Raw genomic sequence first — 22,840 nt, forward strand, 5'->3', positions numbered from 1 at the left:
ACTTTGACCCTATATATTTTAGTTGCTTTAAGTCAATTTTTTTTTGCTTTTTTCTGGTTTATTGAAGGTGCAGAATCATGTTTGAGTTCAGGCTCAATGCTTCTGCATATAAAATCAATTTGGTGCGTAATATAAGTTTTTAGTACCACATGTTACATATTCCAGCTGTGGAGAGACTAGCACATCTGTTTTTCTTTACTAAAATGTTCTCTGTGTTTTGTTTTTTATGCCACGTGTTTCTCTTAATCTGGGCCTTTGAGTCTGTAATAAATATGTGTGTCATCTTCACTCGCCAGCAGGTGGCGGTGTGGCACAAACACACCGCGGAGAGACGCTCTGGCGTCACCGACACCCACCAATCAGCGGGAGCTCATCCCCGCTTCCAGGAAGTAAACGTAGAAACTCGAGGCTGTAGAGGTTCTGCTATTGACCCCGCGGCACAGGTCAAAAATCATCATGTCCCTGACGGTCCTAACGTCTGCGTACAGGTACGAGCCTCACCTGGGAGGTGCAGCCGGCTTGTTTTTCCTCTGGCACATTTAAATAACCGTCTCTGCTCATAAACTAGCTATGGACGGCACAAGTAGATACACTAAAGTGACCCAGCAGGTTTGTTCACCAATATAAGGCTGTCAGCTGATTTCCTGCACTCACCTGCTGGGACTGGTTGTGTGTTTGTAGCCGGGGTATCTGCTGCCATCATCATCGCGGTGTAAGTTGAACCAGTTAATTCAGATCTGCTTATTAACCGTCATCAATGCTCCGTGTGTTTGCTGTTTCCTCCAGACTGAGGTCCCTCTGCAGGCTGCAGCGAATCCAGGCTCACATGGTGAGAAGTTGTAGCAGCAGCATGGTCCACTGCCTCCTCTGATTATTTCACTCACATCAGACATGCGCAGGAACACAGAATCTGCTTTCCTGCTGAGTTTACTACATCTTTCTTCTGGTTCATGTTGGAAACACTGGGGGTTACAGGAATAATAAATCATAAATTAGTGAGGGAACTGGATCAATAAGTAATGGCATTGGTATCAATAAAACTTTATCAGTTTTAATCATTAGTCATACCTATCATACCTTCATACATTGACTCTTCCCTCTATTGAAGTGATGATGGCCTTTAGCTTGGCTCGTTCAAAGGGGAGAACTGTAAGTTTGCAGGATAAGCTGGAGGGAAGGTGCAAGAGAAAAATTTATTTTGATGTCATTGAGTTTAAAAAAAACTTAAACTAGTAATGAGTAACAACACAACACAAACAAGTAACTGCTGGCAAAAACGAGGAGAACCAACTGCTGAAGAGTGTACAGGTTTCAGCCTTCAAAGGAAAATCACCCAGAGTAATTTTTTTAAGCAACAAGAATAAAATATAGGGACAGCAAACACAAAAGGTGATCGCTTTAAATCCCAGCCACCCCCAAATCACATCCAAGCTGAGTTTAAGGTAACAGCAGCAAGTTGAGCTGCACTATGGGTTCACAGCTGTACTGAACTTCTCTAAAATCAGAGCCAAGTACTGCTGTCAGTCTGGGGTCCATTACCTGTTAAGCTGCAGGGTCGAACCAACTGCGCCGTCCTGATTTGTTTAAATGATTGAGGAGTCCGATCAGAGTAGAGCCACTACTCCTCCACACTATAAGGATCTGAAGAGTGTTGGGCATCAGGGAGCCTCCTGGATCCTGATCCCCAACAATTGGTTGCACTGCTTCCTCATTACCTGGATGATTGGATGTTGAAATGTGTTTGTTTTTCAGTGTTTTTGAGATATTTCTATAGAGGTTTCCTGTCTCTGTTCTATAGATGTCAAGTCATGCAGAACCGGAGGTTCTCCTGGAGAAGGTGGGCAGAACCGGTGTGATCACCATGAACAGACCCAAAGTCCTGAATGCCCTCAACCTTACCATGATCCGGCAAATCTACCCCCAGCTCAAGGTATGTAGTATCAAAATCTGGTATGTGACAAATTAAAAGAAAAATCTTGACCTTGTCCACGCACCACCAGGTCCTGAGCGATCAAAGAGGGGCTCAGTGAGCTGATTTTTGTTGAGATGTTTGAAATTTCCTGTCACCTAAACTCCCAAAACAGAACAGTTACTCCGTTAATACTTACTCCTCTTCCATAGATGCTAAAGTACCGCAACCACTTCTTTATATCTACAGGATGAACAACTCGCAGGGATGAAAAGGAAAAAAGGATGAAATGAGGCTATCACCGGGCTGTGGGATGTCATTATTTCCTTATTATGGAGCAAATATCTCCATGATGTCAGTCTCAAACTGAGAATGTGGGAGCTGGGCAGTTTGGGGACAGTCTGAAAAGCAAAGCTGAGATGGTTTGGACATGTGCAGAGGAGGGATAGTAGATATATTGGACAAATAATGTTCAATAAAGAGCTGAAAGAAAGGAAGAAAAGTGGAAGACTTCAAATGAGATTCATGGATGTAGTGAAGGAGGTGGTCATGTGGGACAGAGGAGGATGGTAGGGAGGCAGATAACACACTGCAGCAACCCCTAAAGGAAGTAACAAAAGAAGTAGTGTTCATCCTTCCGGTAGCATTCCAGAAACTTGGATGAACAAGTACTGAAGAAGCACACTGAGCACAGGTTTTTTCTTTTCCTTTCATTTTTTTTACCGATGTGTAGTTCGACATTGTGAAAGATCTGTCAGGTTTACCTGTCCTGAAGATGTTTGGTTGTATTTTTGTACAAGACCCCTTTTCACACTCTTTAAACCACAGATGTAGCTGCTCATGCAGTCTCTATAACTTAATAACAATAACCTTGAGACAGGTTTTTGAATAAAGGAAGATTTCCTGTAAACAAAAGCTGTGTTTTGCCTTGTTTGGGAATCTAGAAATGGGAAAGCGACAACGAGACGGACATCGTGATCATTAAAGGAGCAGGTGACAAAGCTTTTTGTGCAGGTGGAGACATTAGAGGTAAGCAAGCTGCCTTAAATGTTCAGATATCAGTTTCAAATGAGTTTTTATGTTGACCTGTGTGACCGATTACTGTTTTTATCTTCTTTTTTCCCCTCTCAGCTGTAACAGAGGCCGGGAAGGTCGGAGGCTCCCTTGCCCAGGACTTCTTTCGTGAGGAATATATTCTGAACAATGCCATTGGTATGTATTTTGTTTTATTTTATTTTATTTTAATTTTATTTTATGTATCTATTTATTTATTTTGTTTAATATAAATGTTACCTGTCTGTTTTCATTCACTTATCCAAACACTCTGGCAGCTTCACATTGTTCTCATATATTTTATTTCTTCTTTCAAGGATCGTACCGGAAGCCGTATATTGCCCTTATTGATGGCATAACAATGGGAGGGGTGAGTTTGAGTTTTTATCCTGTATTATAAAGTTCAGGATGGATACTGTTTGTCATTACTGGCATGAATTGTGGACATGAAAAACGTTTTTTGTTTTTTCTCATGAAATGTTATGTGAAAGTCTGCCAGTAGGTGTCAGTGGAGATTTATCTGCTCCTGTTACCTGCTGCCAGTGGCAAGGTGGCCTCTGATTGGATGAAATGTAAAGTGACAAATCATTGTTGCTGCCACTGGTTTTTCCCTCCAGGTGTCAGATTTGGGTGGAATATGAACTGGTACTTTTAGTGTAGTGTCATACATGCAGAGCTGCACACATGCACGGTTCAACTCACCTGGTTACAGGAGGTGCTGTGAGGCTTGAATCTCTGATGTGACCTTGATGGTGGTGTCACTGAGGTCACTCACAGCAGCTGGTATCCCACTGGCTCATTAGTCATCACGATCTTGTCTGTGTGCATATGTGTGGGCGTGCTTTGCTACTGTTGTAAGGACCAGTTTAGGTCTGAAACGACTGGTGAAAGGGCATTAAGGCTGCTCTTCATATATTTAGGGGGCAGTTTCATAATTAGGACTTAGTTTTATCATTAAAGGAGGACTGTTATTAATTACAGTATATTGATGACATATTCATGCATATTCATGCACCTGTGTTTGCATTTTGAAAGTGTAGTGGTTAACACATTCATCTTACAAGCAGAAGATCCAGGTTGGAGGCTGGGAAGTACCTACAGTACAGAAATCCAGTGCTTCTCTGTAAATATAAGTAGCAGTGGATCCTCAAAGTGGAGCAAGAGTTAATTGGACTTTGGTCTGGTCCCTTTGTTGCTTTTTTTTAGCTTCTCCCCCAGTAAGCTAGCTTTGTTCTGATTGGCTACCCCTCATAATCGGTAGGTTTAAATAAGGATGGAGTTTCTTAGTCTGAAATTAAAATATTAAATCCATCTTACATCATACACAGGCAAGACTTAAAAAAACCTTTCAAGACAGAACATTTATAGCATTAGTTTCACAGAGATTACTTATACCCACACAAACCTCATTGTCTGAAACTTGAAACTGGTTCTAGCATCCACCAACAGAACAGAAAATAAGGAAAATAACACAACAGACCCACTCTGAGGTGAGATAGGGTCAGGGAATGCATTATGTCAGTGATCCCAGTTACATTGGGAGTGAAAACAGATTACAGTCATGGATTACGGGAGACATAACAAGCAGAGAAAATGTGCTGGTGTTTGTCTTGTCGGTCTTTCCAGAATTTATTCAACAAACACTCTTTCAGTCAGATTCATTAGACGCTAAACAGCGTTTAATTTTGGATCGAGAACTTTATTGTTGTAATGAACATAAAACCTCATTAGCATGAAAAGAAAAGCTGCTAAAGGAGAATTAACAACAAGAATCAAATCACTGGAAAAGCAACGTTGAATAAAACTGTGGGAGTGGAAGACATCTTAGTCCTGTCTGTAACTACAGATGTAACGTTTCAGTGGACCTTGAGATGGGACTGACCTGCCCAAACTCCTCCTTTTAGCTCTTCTTTGGTCAAAACCATCTGGAAAACATTTGGTTTTGACTTCAACAAGTAGATTCTCAGCCTTTCTGCAGGTTTTTTCTACTAAACTCCTTTTGTTTTTCTTTCCCTGTGGTGTCCCACAGGGCTCAGACCTGGGTCCCCTCCTGTTCATTTTATATCTGATGTCTTTGGGACAGGAAATTTAATATTAGCACTTATTTGCTGCTGATATCCAGTTTTTCACCTGAGAAATGTTATTAAATTAAGATTTATAGTTTCTGTTGAAGAGCTCAGTAAATCTGCCCTAAATCACCTCAGTAGCTCCAACAGACGGTCCCCTGATTTGCTCGTGTCCCTTCACTGGCTCACTAGATTACTTGGTTCCCGTTTAAAATCCTCAGCTTTACGTACAGAGCATTGAACAGTCTTTGTCTGAATGTTTTTTTTCTTTTACCCACTTTCAAAATTTATCATTATCTCAGATTATTTTCTTTAAAACACTTTTATAAACGACATAAATAAATATTGTTTGTGTTGTAGAGAGTATTGGTGCTAATGTATGTTTGGGGGCCTCGCACCCCGGAACCTTCAGAGGTTTTTCAGGGTTGTCCCCATCAGACTGTTATGTGGAAAGCAGGTTCCTGTATGTGTTGTGGCTAACTGTGGATGTTTCCGAAAATGGTCAGTAAACGTCCTGAAAGTGGCCCCTGAGTTTCCGAGCATTATTATCCTGAGGTTATAACACCTTACTTCCACTTTTATGAAGTACATTTTACAGGAAGATGAATCCTCAGAGCTGTGAACCAGAAATCATCTTGTTTCCTGGCTTGTTCTGTGTTTAGACAGCCACGATGATGATGATGTTATCCAAGACTGACAGAAGCTGTAATTTGTGTGTCAGAACAACAGCATGAAGTAAAATGCTGGATGGATCTCATGCGTGCTGCATTGTGTGGTTTTTGGAAGTCAGCTCTGGTCATCAGCCCATCAAAAATTGTGATGTTTATTGAATCATGTGATTTCCACACAGAGAAATCACTTCTGTGTGATGAGTTATGTCTCTGGAACTAAAGCGATTTGAAGTCGACCTCTTCAACGTGTCACGTCAGCACTGAGGCGACACTAATGTCGGAGCAAACCATCCTGAGGGTGGTTGCTGTTTAATGCGCATAACTGGATGGAAAGGGGCAGCTCTATATAAGGACAAGTCCAAGAGGCCCCTGTTCCCAGATCTGCTCCAAGCTCAGGGCAGAACCCCCACAAAGAACGGATTTTCTTATTACATTAGCGATAACAAACCACCAGGGAGTAAAAGGCAGGTCAGATAGCAATCAGAGACAAACTGTTTGATTATCCCATCACATCTCGCGCACATCTGTCGACGCTCACCTTGTTTAAAATCCACTGAATTAAGCTCTGTGAATGCTCCTTATTAATCCACCGTGCTTTGTTTGAGCAGACACTGCGTCCCTGTCCTTCTGTGCTTGCACTTTAGATTTCAAACATTTACATAGTGAGAACACTCTGTATTTAAGATGGCTCGTAAAGGGGAGTGCTGTCCGTTTGATAGATATTTGCCCAGAGCTGCATGACTCTGATCTCTGTCTCCTTGGAGTAAAGAGTTTCTGTTTACATTTTTCCTGATAGCCTCATAAAAGGAATGCCTACAAGGTTTTTAATCTCTGTTTTAAGGTTTTCGTTTTCCATCCAGAGCCTGTGCAGTTGTTTTAAAGGGGCATTCTGTGAGTGAGAGCGATGTGGAAAGTAACTCAACTGTTGTGTCCAAACAGACATCTGTCACTTGGTGTGTAAGTAACACACTTTCCACTCTCACTCACAGTCTCACCTACTGATTTCTGATTAGGCAAAGCCAAATTTGTGTGACAGCTACGTCATAATAACCCAGATATCCTAAAGAGGGCTTCAGGAATGCCTCCACAATCTTCAGCACTCTAAGCTTCACCAGACCAGTTGTAAATTTGTAAGTTGTAAACACGCTCGTCTGCTGACAAATTGGCGTTGTTTACAGGAGGATCTGGAGACATGTTCTTATAAGGCTCTACACCAGCGTGTCGCAGTATTCCACTACTTTTATGGTGAAACTCGAGTAATGTGATTAAACGGCCTCTTGTTCCACAGGCTGCTTTCAGCCATCCTTCTTTTTCTCATTTGTCTTTCTCTTTCTTCTTAAAAGGAGTAAGCTTTCCCACAGTTATTTTCAGGTTATGTTATTTCTGCCCTTTGGCTGAATTTGATACCGTGATTTACTCGTATTAAAACCCGGGTCTTTGATCCCCATGATAGAGCGGAGAAAAATCCGACTCATAGTGGTCAAAACATTTATATTTCTTTTAATTCAATCATCTTCCGGAAGAGAGAGACCCCTGCACAGCCCAAACGCCAGTTGCAGGATCTCTAACATTACAAGCTCAACATGTGTCTTATATGGTGTTATTTCGGTACTTCAGACGTCACACACGTGACACACAGTTTCATTACAAACAAACTCCTTCTACTTTTCCTCTTTTCTGTGTCTGATTTATTAATATGCCCGTGCACTAAAACTTCCCGTGCAGCTTGGAATAACTTCCCCTTTCTGAGGTCTGTTGCCAGGGCAACCTGTCTGAACTTTGTTTCACTCTGTCTGTTGCTCATACTCTACAAAAAACATGCAGTTTCCTGTCAGCCTGTGACCTAGTCTCAAAGCTGGCCCTCTTTTATACATAAAACAATATAATCAGCAAATAAACATTAAAATATATATTTAAATCTCAACACTTGGTACATCAATCGTATAGTTCAAGGTCACTTCGCTTTACATGACTCATCTGGTTTCTAAAAATAGATGCAGATGAGAGGAGCACTCGCTCGTTTGTTGAAATGTAAATTCAATGTATTTTTGTAATTACATCTGTAACAAACATCAACATGGAAACAGTGCAACCAAAGAGCTTCACACAGATTAAGCAAACAAACACAAACCCCAAAGAAAGGAGGCCTGGAGGAGATGAATGGAGAGGTATGAAAAGAATAGGAGGTGGGTCTTTCAGTACGTAAACCCTCTCCACCTTCTGAGCCCAAAGTTTAAACGTGTTGTCTTTAAGACCCATAGATACACATTTATGGCTTTTAAAAACCAGACTGTTTCCACAAAGTAGTCATTCCCATAACATGTAATAAAAGGTGCCAGTTAAAGAGCATAGTTTACACTTGAAGGTTCATATAGCTTCCACAGCTGTAGATGGAAGTAAAAGTTAAACTGCACAGAGTTCTTACGAACACATCACCATGAGAATAGATGCTACAACTGCAAACCGTAAACACTCTTGTTTGTTTTACATCCGCTATAACTAGGATCAGGGAAGGGCAGGGGATACTGGATAAAAGAGACGCTTTGAAACGGAGCCAGAGATTAATACTTACCCACGATTAAATGAAGGATTGTGTATAAACATAGAGAGTTTGGATAAACATCACCACTTTAATGTCTGTGATGCGGAGGAACAGAAACAAGCACTGGAAGTTTAGGTGTATCACATCGATCAAACCATTGTAGGTCCTGAGCAAGTTTGGATCTCACAGGGTTTGCATGTCAGTGTCTCTGATAAAATGCTTGGAAGAAGGTGCAAAATTTCAGCTTACCTGTATATACTTTGAAGACCTGAAAGTTTGAAAATATTCATAGTATGACAGTGAAATTTTGCATGCATAGAAAAAAAATCAGCTTGACGGGGTCTGGTGGGAACTTTTTAAGATTCAGTATATTTATAATGAATGACCCACTTCTGAGTGGGGCAAAGCCTCACCTCTGGAAAAATTCTCATGTAAATCCATCCTTAACTTTTTTTTTGAAATGTCATCATGAAATAAATGCAAAGGCCTGTGTCCCCAATGGTGTTTTTTACGGTTTTTGGGTTCTGGGTCTTCCAGAGGAGCAACTTCTCTTGGCAGAGGCTTGTTTAGTCTCCAGTGATCAGATATTTTTATTCCCCTGTGGTCGTTTATCTCTCTGCTGTGAGGCGGATCCAGCAGCGCTGCTGTCCAGCTCTGAACTCTTTTGCTGATCGCTGAGATCAAGATAAAGACAGTTTGTCAGCTGTAATCAATCAGCTGCTGTTATTTTGGCTGTGATTGATCCCTCAGCAGGTAACAACCTTTACTTTGCACTAAACGACAGCATGATTGATCTTTAGTAGTGCATATACAGTAAGACGATAGCAAGGTGCCAAAACATAAAGAAATAAACGAATAGAAATCAGTGGGACAATTCTGAAATGTTAAGATGCTGGATGGTGCCATCAATTGAAAGAGGAAATATCAGCCAGTCATGTTGCTACATTGACTCACAAGGGAATAGTAGGACTGTAACTTGTGCAGGGAAAAAGGTGAAAAACCTTATTTTTTTTGTATGTTCTAGTTACCACTAAATTAAAGCCATGGCTTTAATTTAGTTTATTTCTGTACCACATTTAAAAGAACCTCAGCTGACCAAAATGCTGCACAGGCTGTACAAAATACATACATAAATTATACACAAGAGTCATTAAGCAGAGTATGAATATACCTGAAAATACACAATTAAAACTACAAACCTGTAAAAGGTCTCTTAAGTAGGGTGGCACCAAACCAGCGAGACTCTTTAAAAACATGAACGCGTGAAGGTGTGACCAACGGCATTTCATTCCTGTCTAAAGACGAGCTGCTGGATTTTGTACAGGCTGCAGTAATAACAGATCCATCCCGACATTCAAAGAATTACATCATATAATTGTCAGGTAAAAAAGGTGTGAAGATTTGCTTATAGGAAGGCTTTGGTGTTGCTACAATGATGCTACTCGCTGGTTTCTCTACACCACCAAATTGTTTTTGTACCAATTTGGACGAGAGGTTGGAGTGCCATGTGAATTATGTGAGATTAAATTTATATCTGTTATTCAAACATGAGCCTTTATATATAGAATCTTCAGACACTGAAAAAAAGGTTGGCCCTTATTAGGCTGTATTGTGACACCAGTTCTGTGGTTTAATTAATAATTACTGGTGGTTAGTTAACAAAGAATGTTGGTCTGCGTTATATCGACTCCCCGACACATCACAGGATGTCGGCATCGGTTAAATGTCACACAGATTTAAACTATTTTTATTGCTGAAAAGCCACGAGTGTAATCATAAAGCCCACATTCATAAAGTCAGGATTGTGGGTTGTATTAATACACTGGTGTAATGAGAGCAGAAGAACTGTGTACACCGAGTCTGCTACACATTCAAACCCAAACTCATTAAGCCAGATCCCTGAATTTATCAATGGGGGTCTTTTAATTTGGGGAGTCCACTGCTAAAGGTTTCCATCATGATAATGGAGCGAGTGGGTCCTCAAGTTAAATAATCCTGATTTTGAGGGTTTGTGTATCGCTTCCTGTTTTTTATATCTTTTTTTTTTATTGTTGCTGTCCACATAAATTACAGTTTTGTATGTTGTGGATTGACATATGCTCACATCCGTCGTGTCATTTTTGGCGTTGGCACTTTGACAGAGCTACTGTGGAAGTACTGGCCGCCAAGAGGTGACGATCCTGACAAAGTCCGCATTATGCCGTAATCTTTTTAACTTTGGATGTCAGAGCTGGGAGTGACATCACACCCAACTTGAACATGTTCCCGTATAGCTTTCTCTGCGCCAAGCTAGAGCCATTCAACAATTCATCAACAAAGTCAGCGTTGGTTTGGCTTCTCCAACTTTTTGAGTAGAATGTCAGATTTTAAGAAGTGATCCAGTTGTAAATTCAGACTGAGACCTCAGGATTTCTGATATCAGGTAATAAAACTATCTGGTTAGAGTTGAGAAAACATTGTAGTTTGGAGAAAATCTACCCCTGTAAGAGCCATTTACTCCTTCCTTTGTCTAATTGGGGGCGATCGTGGCTCAAGAGTTGGGAGTTCGCCTTGTAATCGGAAGGTTGCCAGTTCGAGCCCCGGCTCGGACAGTCTCGGTTGTTGTGTCCTTGGGCAAGACACTTCACCCGTTGCCTACTGGTGGTGGTCAGAGGGCCCGGTGGCACCAGTGTCCGGCAGCCTCGCCTCTGTCAGTGCGCCCCAGGGTGGCTGTGGCTACAATGTAGCTTGCCATCACCAGTGTGTGAATGTGTGTGTGAATGGGTGGATGACTGGATATGTAAAGCGCTTTGGGGTCCTTAGTGACTAGTAAAGCGCTATATAAATACAGGCCATTTACCATTTAATTACACACATGTCAAATTCACAAAGTGAGTGAGAGGCGAGAGTGTTGAAGCCTGAACGTTACAACAGCAAACGCCATAACCCGCCACCAACAGACACTCGGCATGTGGATGAACTGGGATACACCAGCAGCTTTTACACAATAAACATTTTTATGTGTAGTTTTTTTTTTTTTTTTGGATTAGGAATGTTTTCTTTAAACTTCTAACACTGTTATTGCAGATATATATTTGACCTTCAAAATAAAAGCCTCCAATTGACAGGTACTTCAGTTATAATGAACAATCAGGTAGTGTAATTTTCCTGTCTATCTGCATGGTCATATGCATTCAGGTATGCAAGGGGATGTTGTTTCCAAGGCAACCTTATAATAACACACACACACACACACACACCTACCTTACTGTGCTGGAAATGTCCTCTGGCCAGCACTGCTCATTAGCCTTCACCTCTCTCCCTGCTGGGAACTGCATGAGTTAAAAACACACACACACACACACACACACACACACACTTTCTTGACAGGTTAACCTGGTTTACTTTTTTCAGCCAATTTTCACGTGAGTCTCCACCTCTCTGTAGAGGTGACGGTCATTAATGACACTTATCCCTCCTTTTTTTTTTTTCTTCTTTTTTTTTTTTAAAGTTTTACTCTATTCTATCATATGACTTTTATTTTATTTCTCTAATTATTTTAAAACGTGTTCTCTTATACCTGTAGGGCGTGGGTCTCTCAGTTCACGGACGGTTTCGAGTGGCCACTGAGAAGACGCTGTTTGCGATGCCAGAGACTGCCATCGGTAAGCCCGCGATCTGCCTGATTGAGGGAGTGCTCAGTGGCAAGGGTTGGCCCACATCAGTGGGAGTGTATATCTAGAATATTAATTATGTAGGAGCAATGATTTCAAGCTGGACCCAGTTCACATACAAGGTCTGTCTGCATTTGAAGCTGGGGAGCCAAACACGAGCAGAAGAGTGATTTGCATTCAGTGCAGTTTGCTGATGACCTCATTCCTAAATAAGTGTTGAAAATGAACTGCTAAAATGGGCAGGGTGGAAAAAGTGAGTCCAGCGTTTAAGCCTTTAATCTTCAGCAATGGTACAAATCACAAAAAGACCTTTTCAGACAGTTTGGAAAACAGAAGCTCAGTAATCTAAAAATAGGAATATTTAGTCTTTATAACTTTTTAAAGCGGTAGATAAGATGATGATGATGTCACCAATTGTTTTTGGGCTGCAGTTTATCTGCTGCCATTTTGTCTTTTTGGAGCCAAAAGTAATTCAATATGGACAAGAGGGTGAAGTGCTGAGCTAACAGCAGAATAAACAAGCGGGGCACGTTCACTGTCACCATCTTGAGCGTGACAAGCGTGGTGTGGGTCTGACTGAGAAACTGAGGCCACTGCATGCTCCTTGGCCAGCAACTTGTGATTGACAGGTTGTTAGCCAATGAAAATACTCTGGGTAATCTTCCCTTCTGACCATAATTTGCAAAATTAACTTCAAATTTTGTTCAGTTTGACCTGAAACTAGTGACTGAACCCATAAATCATGAGGAAAGGACATGGAGTAAGAGAGCCGGGTGCTGCCCCCTGCTGGCAATTAGAAAGAATGAACATTTTGAATTACTAGCTGATTAGCTGGCTCCATCCATGAACTGTATAGGTGCAACACAGAGGTATGATAAATGCTAACAGACTAATAAAATAATTTACCTTAAATACAAAATTCTTGGATTTGTTCCTTTATATTATTATTGCTGTAATGCTGTTGATGTCGCATCTCAGTGAATTGCAGCCACCAAGAGTTCATGGTAAATTCCCTCCATCACGTGTGACTTTTTTTGTGATTTTTTGCGCCATTTGTTGACCCTGGTGTTGTTACATTGCTCACACCACTGAGACAGAAGATTAGTCACCAACACAGAAATGTTCAAGAGGTCCTGTTCAGGGATTAGAACAGATAAGACAGCAATCAGGTGTGCCACCTGTCAAGCAAAGGAAGCACGAATTATAATTATTTAAAAGGAATCACCCTCGTACATGTTGTTCTACCAGGCGGTAACATGTTGTTTTATGCTCCCTTTAAACGTGGGGGTCTATGAGGAGTGGGTCACTTTTGTAGAGAGCCTCAAGTGGGCATTAGAGGAACTGCAGTGTTTGGTGGCGCTTCTTTTTCTAAGCCAACTAAAAAACTTGAAAATTATTCATAGGAGACTGAAGCTGCAGTGTTATAGTGTATTTTAAATTGGAAGTAGTTCAGGAACCCTTAAATGGGTTGCTTTGTTGGACTTTGTTAAATGCAGTAGCGGTAAGTGTGTGGAGTCGCTGGACAGCACATCACTTTCTGTGTGTAAAAAAGATTGATATAGAAGATAGTCGAGCCCACTGAGAGGTGATCCAGCGGTGCAGCTGTCGTCAGTAACGGCTGCTTTTCCCATATATGATTCATCTTTTCCTCCTCCTGCTCTCCATCTTTTCCTGGAAGACGTACATGTCAGTGGTAGAAAAGCAGGCTGTATGTTGTTCTACTCCTGTTGCCGTCTTCTGACACACAAATGTTTTTTTTATCTGAGCCTCCAGGCAGATAGGGAAACAAACACACTGCATCACCCAGAAGGGAAGAGACAGATCCAGGACTTCAAACAGTCACAGAGCAGGAAAGGCCAATGCTCTGCAGGTGGATGTCAGGAGTTTACTAAACTTCTTGACTAAACTTTCTAAAAATATGTTTTAAAAAATGCTACATTAAATTTAGCCACTCTAGTAAAACTGAGAAAACTTGTGTCCTCCTTCTATACATCCATGAATTTTCTCTGTGGTCTTCTTCTTCTCCTCCTGCCTGGCAGCTCCATATTATCCACTATCCTTCCTCTGCACATGTCCAAACCATCTCAGCCCGACCTGAGCGGTCCCTCTGATGTGCTCATTTCTAATCCTGTTCATCCTAGTAACATGTCCTGCACCAGCCTCGCTGGCATAATTCTCCTTTTTGACTCCAGTAGGTGTCAAACAAAATTATCATATTTTATCCAGCATGAACTGAAACTAGTGAAACTTTTAGTTTTCTCATCGACTTGTATACAACCAGAGGCCTTTTTGCCTTCTGCTGGCCATTAGAAAGAGTGCAGGTTTAACGTATTCCTACATCCATCTTTTTACAGTCTTTGGAAGCAAACATAAAAATCACATCCTTTGAATCCTTCGGCAAAAATCATCTCTCAGTGTGTTAGCAGCTGAAGAGTTGTAAAAGGTCAAATTCTTTAATTATTTCATGCATGTTTAAAGATAATAGATTACAGTGTCCTGATATGGAGCCAGAAAATGATCTGATCCAACTAAAAAGTGCTACATTAACCTATTAGATCTTTTAAAGCATCATAGCTGAACCATGTAGGACATCTTTGTCTGTTGCAGTGTGCGGCAGGTCCTCCAGTGAAAAAGGCCACTGAGACACTAAACTTGTAGGTTCCTCTCTCGCTAATTGTCTCTAGTGGACAGATGGTCATCTGCTGAGGAGATTAGTAACAAATCTGTGACAACAAATGCAGTCGACATTGTACCGTGAACTAGCATGTTGTCAATGAAATCCACTGGGATTACCACAGCTCTGTTGCTGTGAATGCATATAATTCTATTTCCAGAGTGATATGACTGTAGAGGTATTTGTTACAGTGGGTTTGTGTTGCTGTGATCGAACAGTTAATGTCGTCACTGTCTTCATAAAGGTTCTCAGGGTGTTTTGTAACGTTCTGTGCAGGTTTTATTACGTTGGTCCTGGAGTCAGTGGATTAGGAAAGCGCTTTGCAGCGTGGGCACTGCTCATTTTTTCCGAGTCTGTTCAGGTTCTGATAAATTGATTGCGTGCACTCGCTCCCTCATACGTGCAACCTTCCAAGGACGCTCGAGCCATTCTTCATTTGACACCCACACATACAAACAGAGGCATGTCAGGCTTATTATTCTGAAGTACTCTGGGCTCTGACTTTATGATAAATCTTCTGCTGATGTGTAGCGCTGTGGAGTCGGACTGGTGTCTGGAGCGAGGTGGAGGGTGAAGATTATGTTGTCAGCGGACAGGAAATGAGCGTAGCAAGAAAAAGTAGGAGATTCCCGCCAATGTGGTCTGATATTTGTCTGGGGTTTTGTCAGAGGCTAGGCTAAAGTAAGAAGTGGGAGGAAATGGGCCAGTAATTCAATCGTCCATGCTCAGGATTGGCCATAATGAGGCAAAGATGTTCTACACTGGATGTGATCGGTTTTAAAGTGTCAGTTCTTCATTTGGCGTGCTCTCTTTCACATGAATTGGCACACAGAATCATTTGATTTTAACCTCACCGTTAAGTTTCTTGAGTCTCCTGCTAGCTTTGAATCTCTCCCATCACTTTGGCGGGGACAAGCAGAAAATCTCGCATAATCCCCCACCCAGCTGCCATGGTCATAACATTGTCACGATTGTTTTTACTAAAAGCTCTCGACTTGCAGGTCACCGCACGGCCGTTATCAGCACGTCCCCTGGGTCATCAGGAACTTCACACCGCGTGATTTTTCCATCAGAGACGAGCTTTTTCTGCCTTTATCACTGGAATGCAGCTGCCTTATAGACCCCACAAGCTTATTTTAGACCTGATCCTGGGGAGGAATCCTCTCAAGAGCTTCTTGTCTGTGCTGGTTTACTTTAAAGTCGCACTGTGGACTGAATCTTGCTTTTTCCACTGTGGTATTCCAGGGTTAGATGAGAGGGTTTCACACGCTGGAGGAGCTTTGAACTTAGTGCCAGTAAACTGTTAAATGTTTGAGATGTAGTTCTCATATTAGGGGCACATTTACTGATGTAGAATTAAAGGCTATGCTGTAACAACAGGATGTGTTCACTTATTAAAATTTTGGAGTCTGGATATGATTGTTAGATGGATAAAATGGTCTGTAGCAGTCTAATTGAATTAATCTCATTAACCTTTAAGTCATCACGACATCCTCCATCTGTGGAGCCAAACTATGAAAAAATGAGTTCTTTTTATTACCTCAAAATTATGATAAACAAGCAATAACGAGGCAATAACTGCGTGTTGTCTCAGTCCCAGCAGATCGTTGGCAAAACGCAGAGAAGATGTGGTTCTGTTGTTTTTAAAATGTACTTATTGTATTTTTATGTAACACGACATGTAATGAAAAGCGGGTGAACACGAGGCTCCATATGGACCTGTAAATGCACTGGTTCACAAACATTGAAGCATCACGTGGGCGTGATTTAGCTGTAGCTGTCAGTGCCTGAGATTACTTAATTATTCCCCCAGGAAAACTTGGGTCCTTGTATTAATAGCATCTCTAGCAGTACTTACATCATATCTTTATATCTACACACACAAGCACGCCGTAACCCCCGTTAACCCCCGCGAGGCGGGATTAACAGATTTAACTCGGCCCTGCCGGCCTTCTGAACAACAGCCATAATCTGCCACATTTATAATATTACATTTTCAGCCATGAATCAGGTCAGCTTATCTAATCCCCCCCTCTCGCCACACTACAGAACCCGCTGTAAGCACTGGACTGTCGCGTCCTGTCAGAAATATTGAAATCAAATGGAAACATTATTGAAAGGACAGAACGAACGGATTAAATCTGCAGATTGTGATGATGATCATTAATTCTCCTAAGCTGCATATTTGGCCTTTTGTAGTGTGCCAGTGGTCTTTTGCTGGAATGCCACCGTGTGTAAATTGTCTTAGAGTGAGGGGGGATGATATTTTAGGACAAAACCATTGATTATTCTCATTGATTATTCTCAGGGAAAAGTCATTATAATAAAAACCCTTGCTTGGCTTGTGTAACTCACTGATTAATAGGCATGCTGCTTTCATGAAAAACCTGTGCAAACTGTTATTAACTCTGCTTTTCATTTTATTTTGAAAGGGCTTTTCCCTGATGTGGGAGGTGGCTATTTTCTGCCGAGGCTCCAGGGGAAGTTGGGATTGTTTCTTGCCTTGACGGGCTTCCGACTTAAAGGACGGGATGTGCAGAAAGCCGGGGTTGCCACTCACTTTGTGGAGTCTAAGAAGGTACCGTGTGAGCTTTCAGTTCAGGTGTTGGAAGTGCGGGGGTGAGGTCAGAGCTGCACTGGAAAGCCAGATGCTGATTCACTGGAGGCCTCACTCTTGTTTACGGTGCCGGCATTCACCGGCCGGCGCAGAGGCCAGTTGTGTTTTTCTTGCTGTTGGCATGAGGTCAGAGCGGTGGGCGGCAGGTTGTTTATGACTCTAACCTTGGTTTGGGCAGAAACAAACACATCAGTGGAAGTTTAGCAACAAGACAAAGGCTTACATAAGACAGGAGAGAGGACTCGGAGGTAATGAGCTGATGCAAGAAGAGCCAAAATACACAAATTCTGAATCTGAGTAAATAAAACAAAAGGAATCTGCAGTGTTAGCAATGAGCTGACATGAACAAGGGGAAAGAAACAAGATTATCGGTGCGGTCTGATAGTCAAATTTCATTAAGAGGGTAGCTTACAGATTGAAGTGTTAGATTTTTCCATTTTACTTTCAGGTACTGTTTTAGCATCTGTTTTTATTTATAGTTTAGACTTTATTGCATTGGTGACTTCCAGATTAAGTATCATCTGAGACATTTGAGGTCGGCCTGATGAAGGCCTCAGTGTAAGTTCATCAGTGTAGTGAAGGAGGACATTCAGAAGGTTGATGGGACAGAGGAGGATGCTTGGGATAGGATGAGATGGAAGCACCTGAAAGCAGCTGAAAGAAGAAGCTGAGAGACTGCAGGAAGAGGCGGTGAAGATGAGGGCAGGGCAGGCAATCGCAAAGAAGGAAAAATGGAGAAAGTAAACACAAAGCAATATACGCAAAAAAATGTCAAAGTCAAACAGGAAGTGATCAAGGACGACTGAGATGGAGAAACTAGAAACATAGTTAACATAACCTCAATTTTTCATTAGTCGGGAATAACAATCCTCACATTCTCTTTATTTATTAGACAATAAAACTATGTTTAGAGAATGTGCTGACACGTCAGACTTCTACACATCACATCATAAACGACAGATCAGCTGCAGACTGACTTTTTCCGTTTGGATTAAACAGATCCCAGACCTGCAGAAGGAGCTCGTGGACTTGAAGTCTCCCTCTGCTGAAGATGTTTCCAGAGTGCTAGACTCCTACCAGAGCCAGGTTAGAAGCCAAGAAGCCAGTCATTTACACAGACATGTGGCTTAGACTCTAGCTGTATGTTTTTCATTACTGCATCTCACTCTTTGTTTCTGCTCTTTGTCCACAGAGCAGTCTGGATGCTGAGAAGCCTTTCATCTTGAAAAAGCACCTCTCTGATATAGACAGGTAGGCGATGACATTCTTCCTAAATATACTTAAACTAGGTTCAGGAGGTGAGCTGGAGTCTGTTTTTGTTGGTGACAGATAAAGAAAATTGACAGAAACACTGTATTTAGTCAGAAATGTATTCCTGAATTCGGCTTTCAGGGCTCCATATGTACCAGCCTCTTTCAGTGCTGGTTTTAATCGCTTTGTGCTCTGTTTTTAAAGACTATCAGCCTTTTATTTATTTTCAGTCTCTTGTCCTTTTAAATCCTGTCAGGCTCTTCAGCGCCAGCAGTGTGGAGGGCATTGTGAAGAACCTGAAGACCGACGGCTCCGAGTTCGCTAAGAAACAAACTGAGGTGCGTTGCTCCTCTGCGGCTCAGTTCAAGTAGAGTGCGGTTCAGCTGCTTCTGTTCCAACAGTCAGCTGTCTTTAAAACATGAACTCTTACAGAGGCTGATGGTGAACACCACCCTCCGATAAACCTACAGACAGAGCTGGAATGAAGCCGGGGTGTTATTAGGCTCCGCTGTGCATTTTGGTAATTAGTAGTTACCTGAGAATAAGTACTTAATGAGGTTAATCACCGTGCCCTGCTGGATGGAGCTAAAGACACTTTAGTGGGATTTCAGAGTGAATTATCGTGGCTTCATTCACTAAAATTCCCTCAAACAGCCTAAAAAGCGATGCCACACTTCACTCGAGATTAAACGAGTCACATGACCCTCCCTCCCTCACCTACCACACCCAGCTTCTTAAATCTGTTCACCAGGAAAGTCATGAGCTTGATCTTCTCACCTTCAGCAAAACCAAAGCAAACAAACAAAAAAACAGTTTTTATTAATGAATCTTTATTTACATGTTGAAATAATTGTGATGTAAGTGATTTTTTTTTCTGGATGTAAGGATGTTCTCTGAATACTGTCGTGTGAGAAGGAAGTAGAGTCTGGACATGGGCACGAGGAAAGAGCTTGGGTTTTTTTTTGGCATTTCGATGATGAGCTGATGATCTTTTTAAAAGTTTCCTTCTCTCTTTTTCGGCTGTCAATGACTAAATCCTGGCATTATTGAGAGGTTTATATGTGTATAAGTAACAGCTGGGGCTGTTAGAATCCACTGTAGGAACAATTTGTCCTAGATTGTGACTGTTCTAATACTATGAAGCCAAATCTGAGTAAAACAAACAAACGGTTTCTCTTCCTCTAGACTCTGTCCAAAATGTCTCCCACGTCCCTGAAGATCACCCTCAAGCAGCTGCAGGCGGGCGCAGCTCTGAGCCTGCAGGACGTGCTGGTGATGGAGTATCGACTGAGCCAGGCCTGCATGGTAAAAACCATCACTGTGAAGTCTGAAACCCAAGGTGGTTTCACATTTCAGCTCTGATGATGTGTTTCAGGGAGTGATAAGACATTGTTTGTGTTGTGTTGCAGAGGGGCTGTGATTTCTATGAAGGTGTTCGAGCCGGTAAGTCACTGCAGTACAGGGGACACAAAAGCAGAAGAGGATGGGTATGAAATTTAGTCTTGTAACTTATTTTTACATAGATTTACCAAACATAAACACTGTAGCTTCTATTCTATTATTACAGGATCAGTAAACTAAAGTAAAATGGAAATGATAAAGAGATTAAAACGTTACCTGATTTAAACCGTGCCGATCTCCTCTTTGAGGTCGTCTCCTGGTGCATCTGTGTTTCAGCCATGCATGCATCCAGTCTGAGCAGAGAAGCCCAGTCCTCCCTCTCCTCCAGCTCAGCTGAAGGAGCTTAGCTCATGCACACATGCACAAAGGCAAATTAGGAGCTTCAGGGGCAGATCTGAAAAATCAGGCCTGCTGGAAGAGGTCCTGAGGTACACACAAAGACAACCTTGAAGGGGAGATCATCCTTTTTAAAATAAGCTTTGGTTTTTTGGTTCAGATTTAAAGTATATACTGGGACTAGCAAGGATTCTGAGCAGTGATTATTATAATCACTCTGCAGAAGTATATGCTCGTCTCTAAAGGTTGTGGGTTAGTTATTGTTCCTCTTAGCATCACTAAACTAGATTTTCTGTGGTTTTAGTGCTAGTTGACAAAGACCAGAATCCCAAGTGGAACCCACCAACACTGGAGGAGGTGTCCGACCAGATGGTGGAGCAGTGTCTTTCCTCCTTAGGTGAGAAGGACCTGACTTTGTGAAGTTGGTCAGCAGCTGCCTCCCAACTTCAAACAACACACCGCTAAGCCTTCTAACCGGCCACTTCCTGTCCCCCCCATCCTTTTATGGAGGAGCGTGCCGCTGTGGATGGAAGCGTGTCAGCCCTTGTTCATAAACCGTGTTATTGCTGTAGAATAAGTAGTTGTTCTGGTGATTCTTTACAGAAAAATCATGACTATGTCTCCACAGCTGAGTCATGCTCACAGGCAAAAGAGGGAGCAGGCGGTTTGGTGCACTGTTGCTCTGCAGTGGATTCTTTCTGCATAGTTTGTACAGTAGTAATGTTACAGTGCTGCATGTTAAAGGATCAGAACAGCAGTGCTACATTAGCACAAGGACACGGGAGGGGATAATGATCTCACCACTGAGTGCTTCACTACATTTCCTGTGGATGTTTGTTGATGTGACACGGAGCAGTATCATCTGTAGTCCTGCAGCGCGGTCACAGCTTCTGATACAGATCATATATCGTCTCAGCTTCCTGTTTCCTGTTCCCCCTTTTTTCCCCTCTCCAATGTTTAATCTCATACAGGCCGCAGCATTTAAAACCCCTCAACGCTGGATAACATTGATCATCTTGTTACAGTGCGGTGCTGGGAAAACTTTGATGTTGCTCTGACAAGGTGCAGCTTCCTAAACGTTTTTGCATTGATCGAATTTGTTGGAAAAAGTTCATGTTTTGTTTTTCTAATATTTTCCCGATGTTTGTTCAGAGGAAATCAAATCACTTCCCTCATCATTAGGTCTCTGCAGCTGCATTATTTATGAAACAACCAGAGTCGGATTCAGTGCTGGAACAGAGGGCAATAAAAGAGCTGGTCACATGAAATTCTGTGTTTTTTACTGGGTGTGTTTAAAGAAACTGATTGTTGAGGACGGTATTTTTTATGACCTAAAATGTTCTTGTGTAACTTTACAAAGTGCCTTAATAATCAGCATGAGAGCACTAAGCTGCTGCTCAGATATAAACTCTCCAAAGTAAACACGTTTATTTTACGTCAAGTGCTCTGTTCTGTTTGCAGCACTGCCAGGAAATCCTGCTTCGGTAGCACAGGCTGGCACCTGGGAATGATAATGCTTTCCGACTGAATTGTCCCCATCGAGCTGCATAGACTCAAACATTTTTTAAATCAGGCTTCAGATTATTGTTTAAATCCCAGCCTGCAGCATGGGACACCTCATGTCTGTTTTAATCTTCTCTACCTGCCTCACATTCGCACAGTCTGAGCCCATAAATCCTGCCTAAGAAATGAGTATCAAGGCTTTGACTCATTCATCAGTGCAGTCTGCAGCTCATCAAGCAGACAGTACGACCTCCAGTGCTGAGTGTTCGCTCTGGACGGGCAGATGAACTCTGTGATTTACGACTATTTACATTTTGCTCTTCAGACAAAAGCTGGCCGGAATTCATTTCTGATTATTTGTCCCTCGGGCTGCTGATGGGCGTTTTTGTTTGGCAGGAATTTTAAAGTCATCATGAACCACAAATATCTCAAAATCCACTGCGTTTCCTCTTATTAAACAACCACAAAAACACGTCAATGACAGAAGGCATGAGTCTGATTTATTGGCATCAGTTTTACACACACTGTATGTACAGTTTGCAAATCAAAGTCTTTTATCTTAGAGAAAGATGCACAAAGTCACTCATTTCAGGTTATTTCATGACAGATTATTCATGGTGCAGGTGGTTTCAGTTATCGTTCCCCAGGCTGCTCGTGTTTCGCTAGACTTCTACCTATTTTTTATTCTGTGGGTCCCTCAGACTGCTGTAGAAAGCTGGTACATTAGAGAGATTGCACCAATGAGATCATACTGACCTCAGATTTACATGTCCAATGCTGAGCATTAACTAATCAGCTTGGCTGGTGTCAAGTCAGTGGCACATTTCTAAATCACGTTCAAGTACTAATTTTAAACAAAACTTGAGAGACGGTGGACAAATTCAGGAATAAAACTGGAAAAAAAAAGATTTTAAGTAAAGGAGGCACAACATTATATTTTCATTTTCAGAAACTTGCAGAGCTGTTGGATCTAGCATCTCATCTGTTTGCTTTATTTGTAACAAATCAATGGAGTTCCTTTGTGTTGGGGACTGTGGAGTCCAGCAGGAGTCAAATACAAGAAAAACTTACATTTTAAAGCCACAAAATGCGATTATGTGCACTGATTTTATATATTTTTGTGTGCACCATCAACACATCATAGCGCTTTTACCTTGAAGCCAG

At 41.8% G+C, this 22,840-nt stretch overlaps 1 protein-coding gene across 2 annotated transcripts; it reads left to right on the plus strand.

The window, feature by feature from the left end:
- The first annotated feature begins 318 nt into the window (after window positions 1–318).
- Window positions 319–21,090, plus strand: hibch (3-hydroxyisobutyryl-CoA hydrolase). Of its 2 annotated transcripts, XM_085134541.1 has the most exons (14): window positions 319–488; window positions 787–829; window positions 1,799–1,930; window positions 2,854–2,938; window positions 3,041–3,121; window positions 3,280–3,332; window positions 11,807–11,885; window positions 17,001–17,146; window positions 18,185–18,271; window positions 18,378–18,436; window positions 18,693–18,774; window positions 19,622–19,741; window positions 19,846–19,879; window positions 20,478–21,090. In XM_085134541.1, the coding sequence occupies exons 1-14, from the start codon at window positions 457–459 to the stop codon at window positions 20,591–20,593; spliced, it is 1,149 nt and encodes a 382-aa protein (XP_084990667.1). In that variant the 5' UTR covers window positions 319–456; the 3' UTR covers window positions 20,594–21,090. The 2 variants fall into 2 exon arrangements, with proteins under 2 accessions (XP_084990667.1, XP_084990668.1); XM_085134542.1 differs by lacking the exons at window positions 319–488; window positions 787–829 and adding an exon at window positions 503–712.
- Window positions 21,091–22,840: the final 1,750 nt, after the last annotated feature.

Source organism: Neolamprologus multifasciatus, chromosome 16, assembly GCF_963576455.1.
Source record: "Neolamprologus multifasciatus chromosome 16, fNeoMul1.2, whole genome shotgun sequence".
In the NCBI taxonomy this organism is placed as follows: Eukaryota; Metazoa; Chordata; class Actinopteri; order Cichliformes; family Cichlidae; genus Neolamprologus; species Neolamprologus multifasciatus.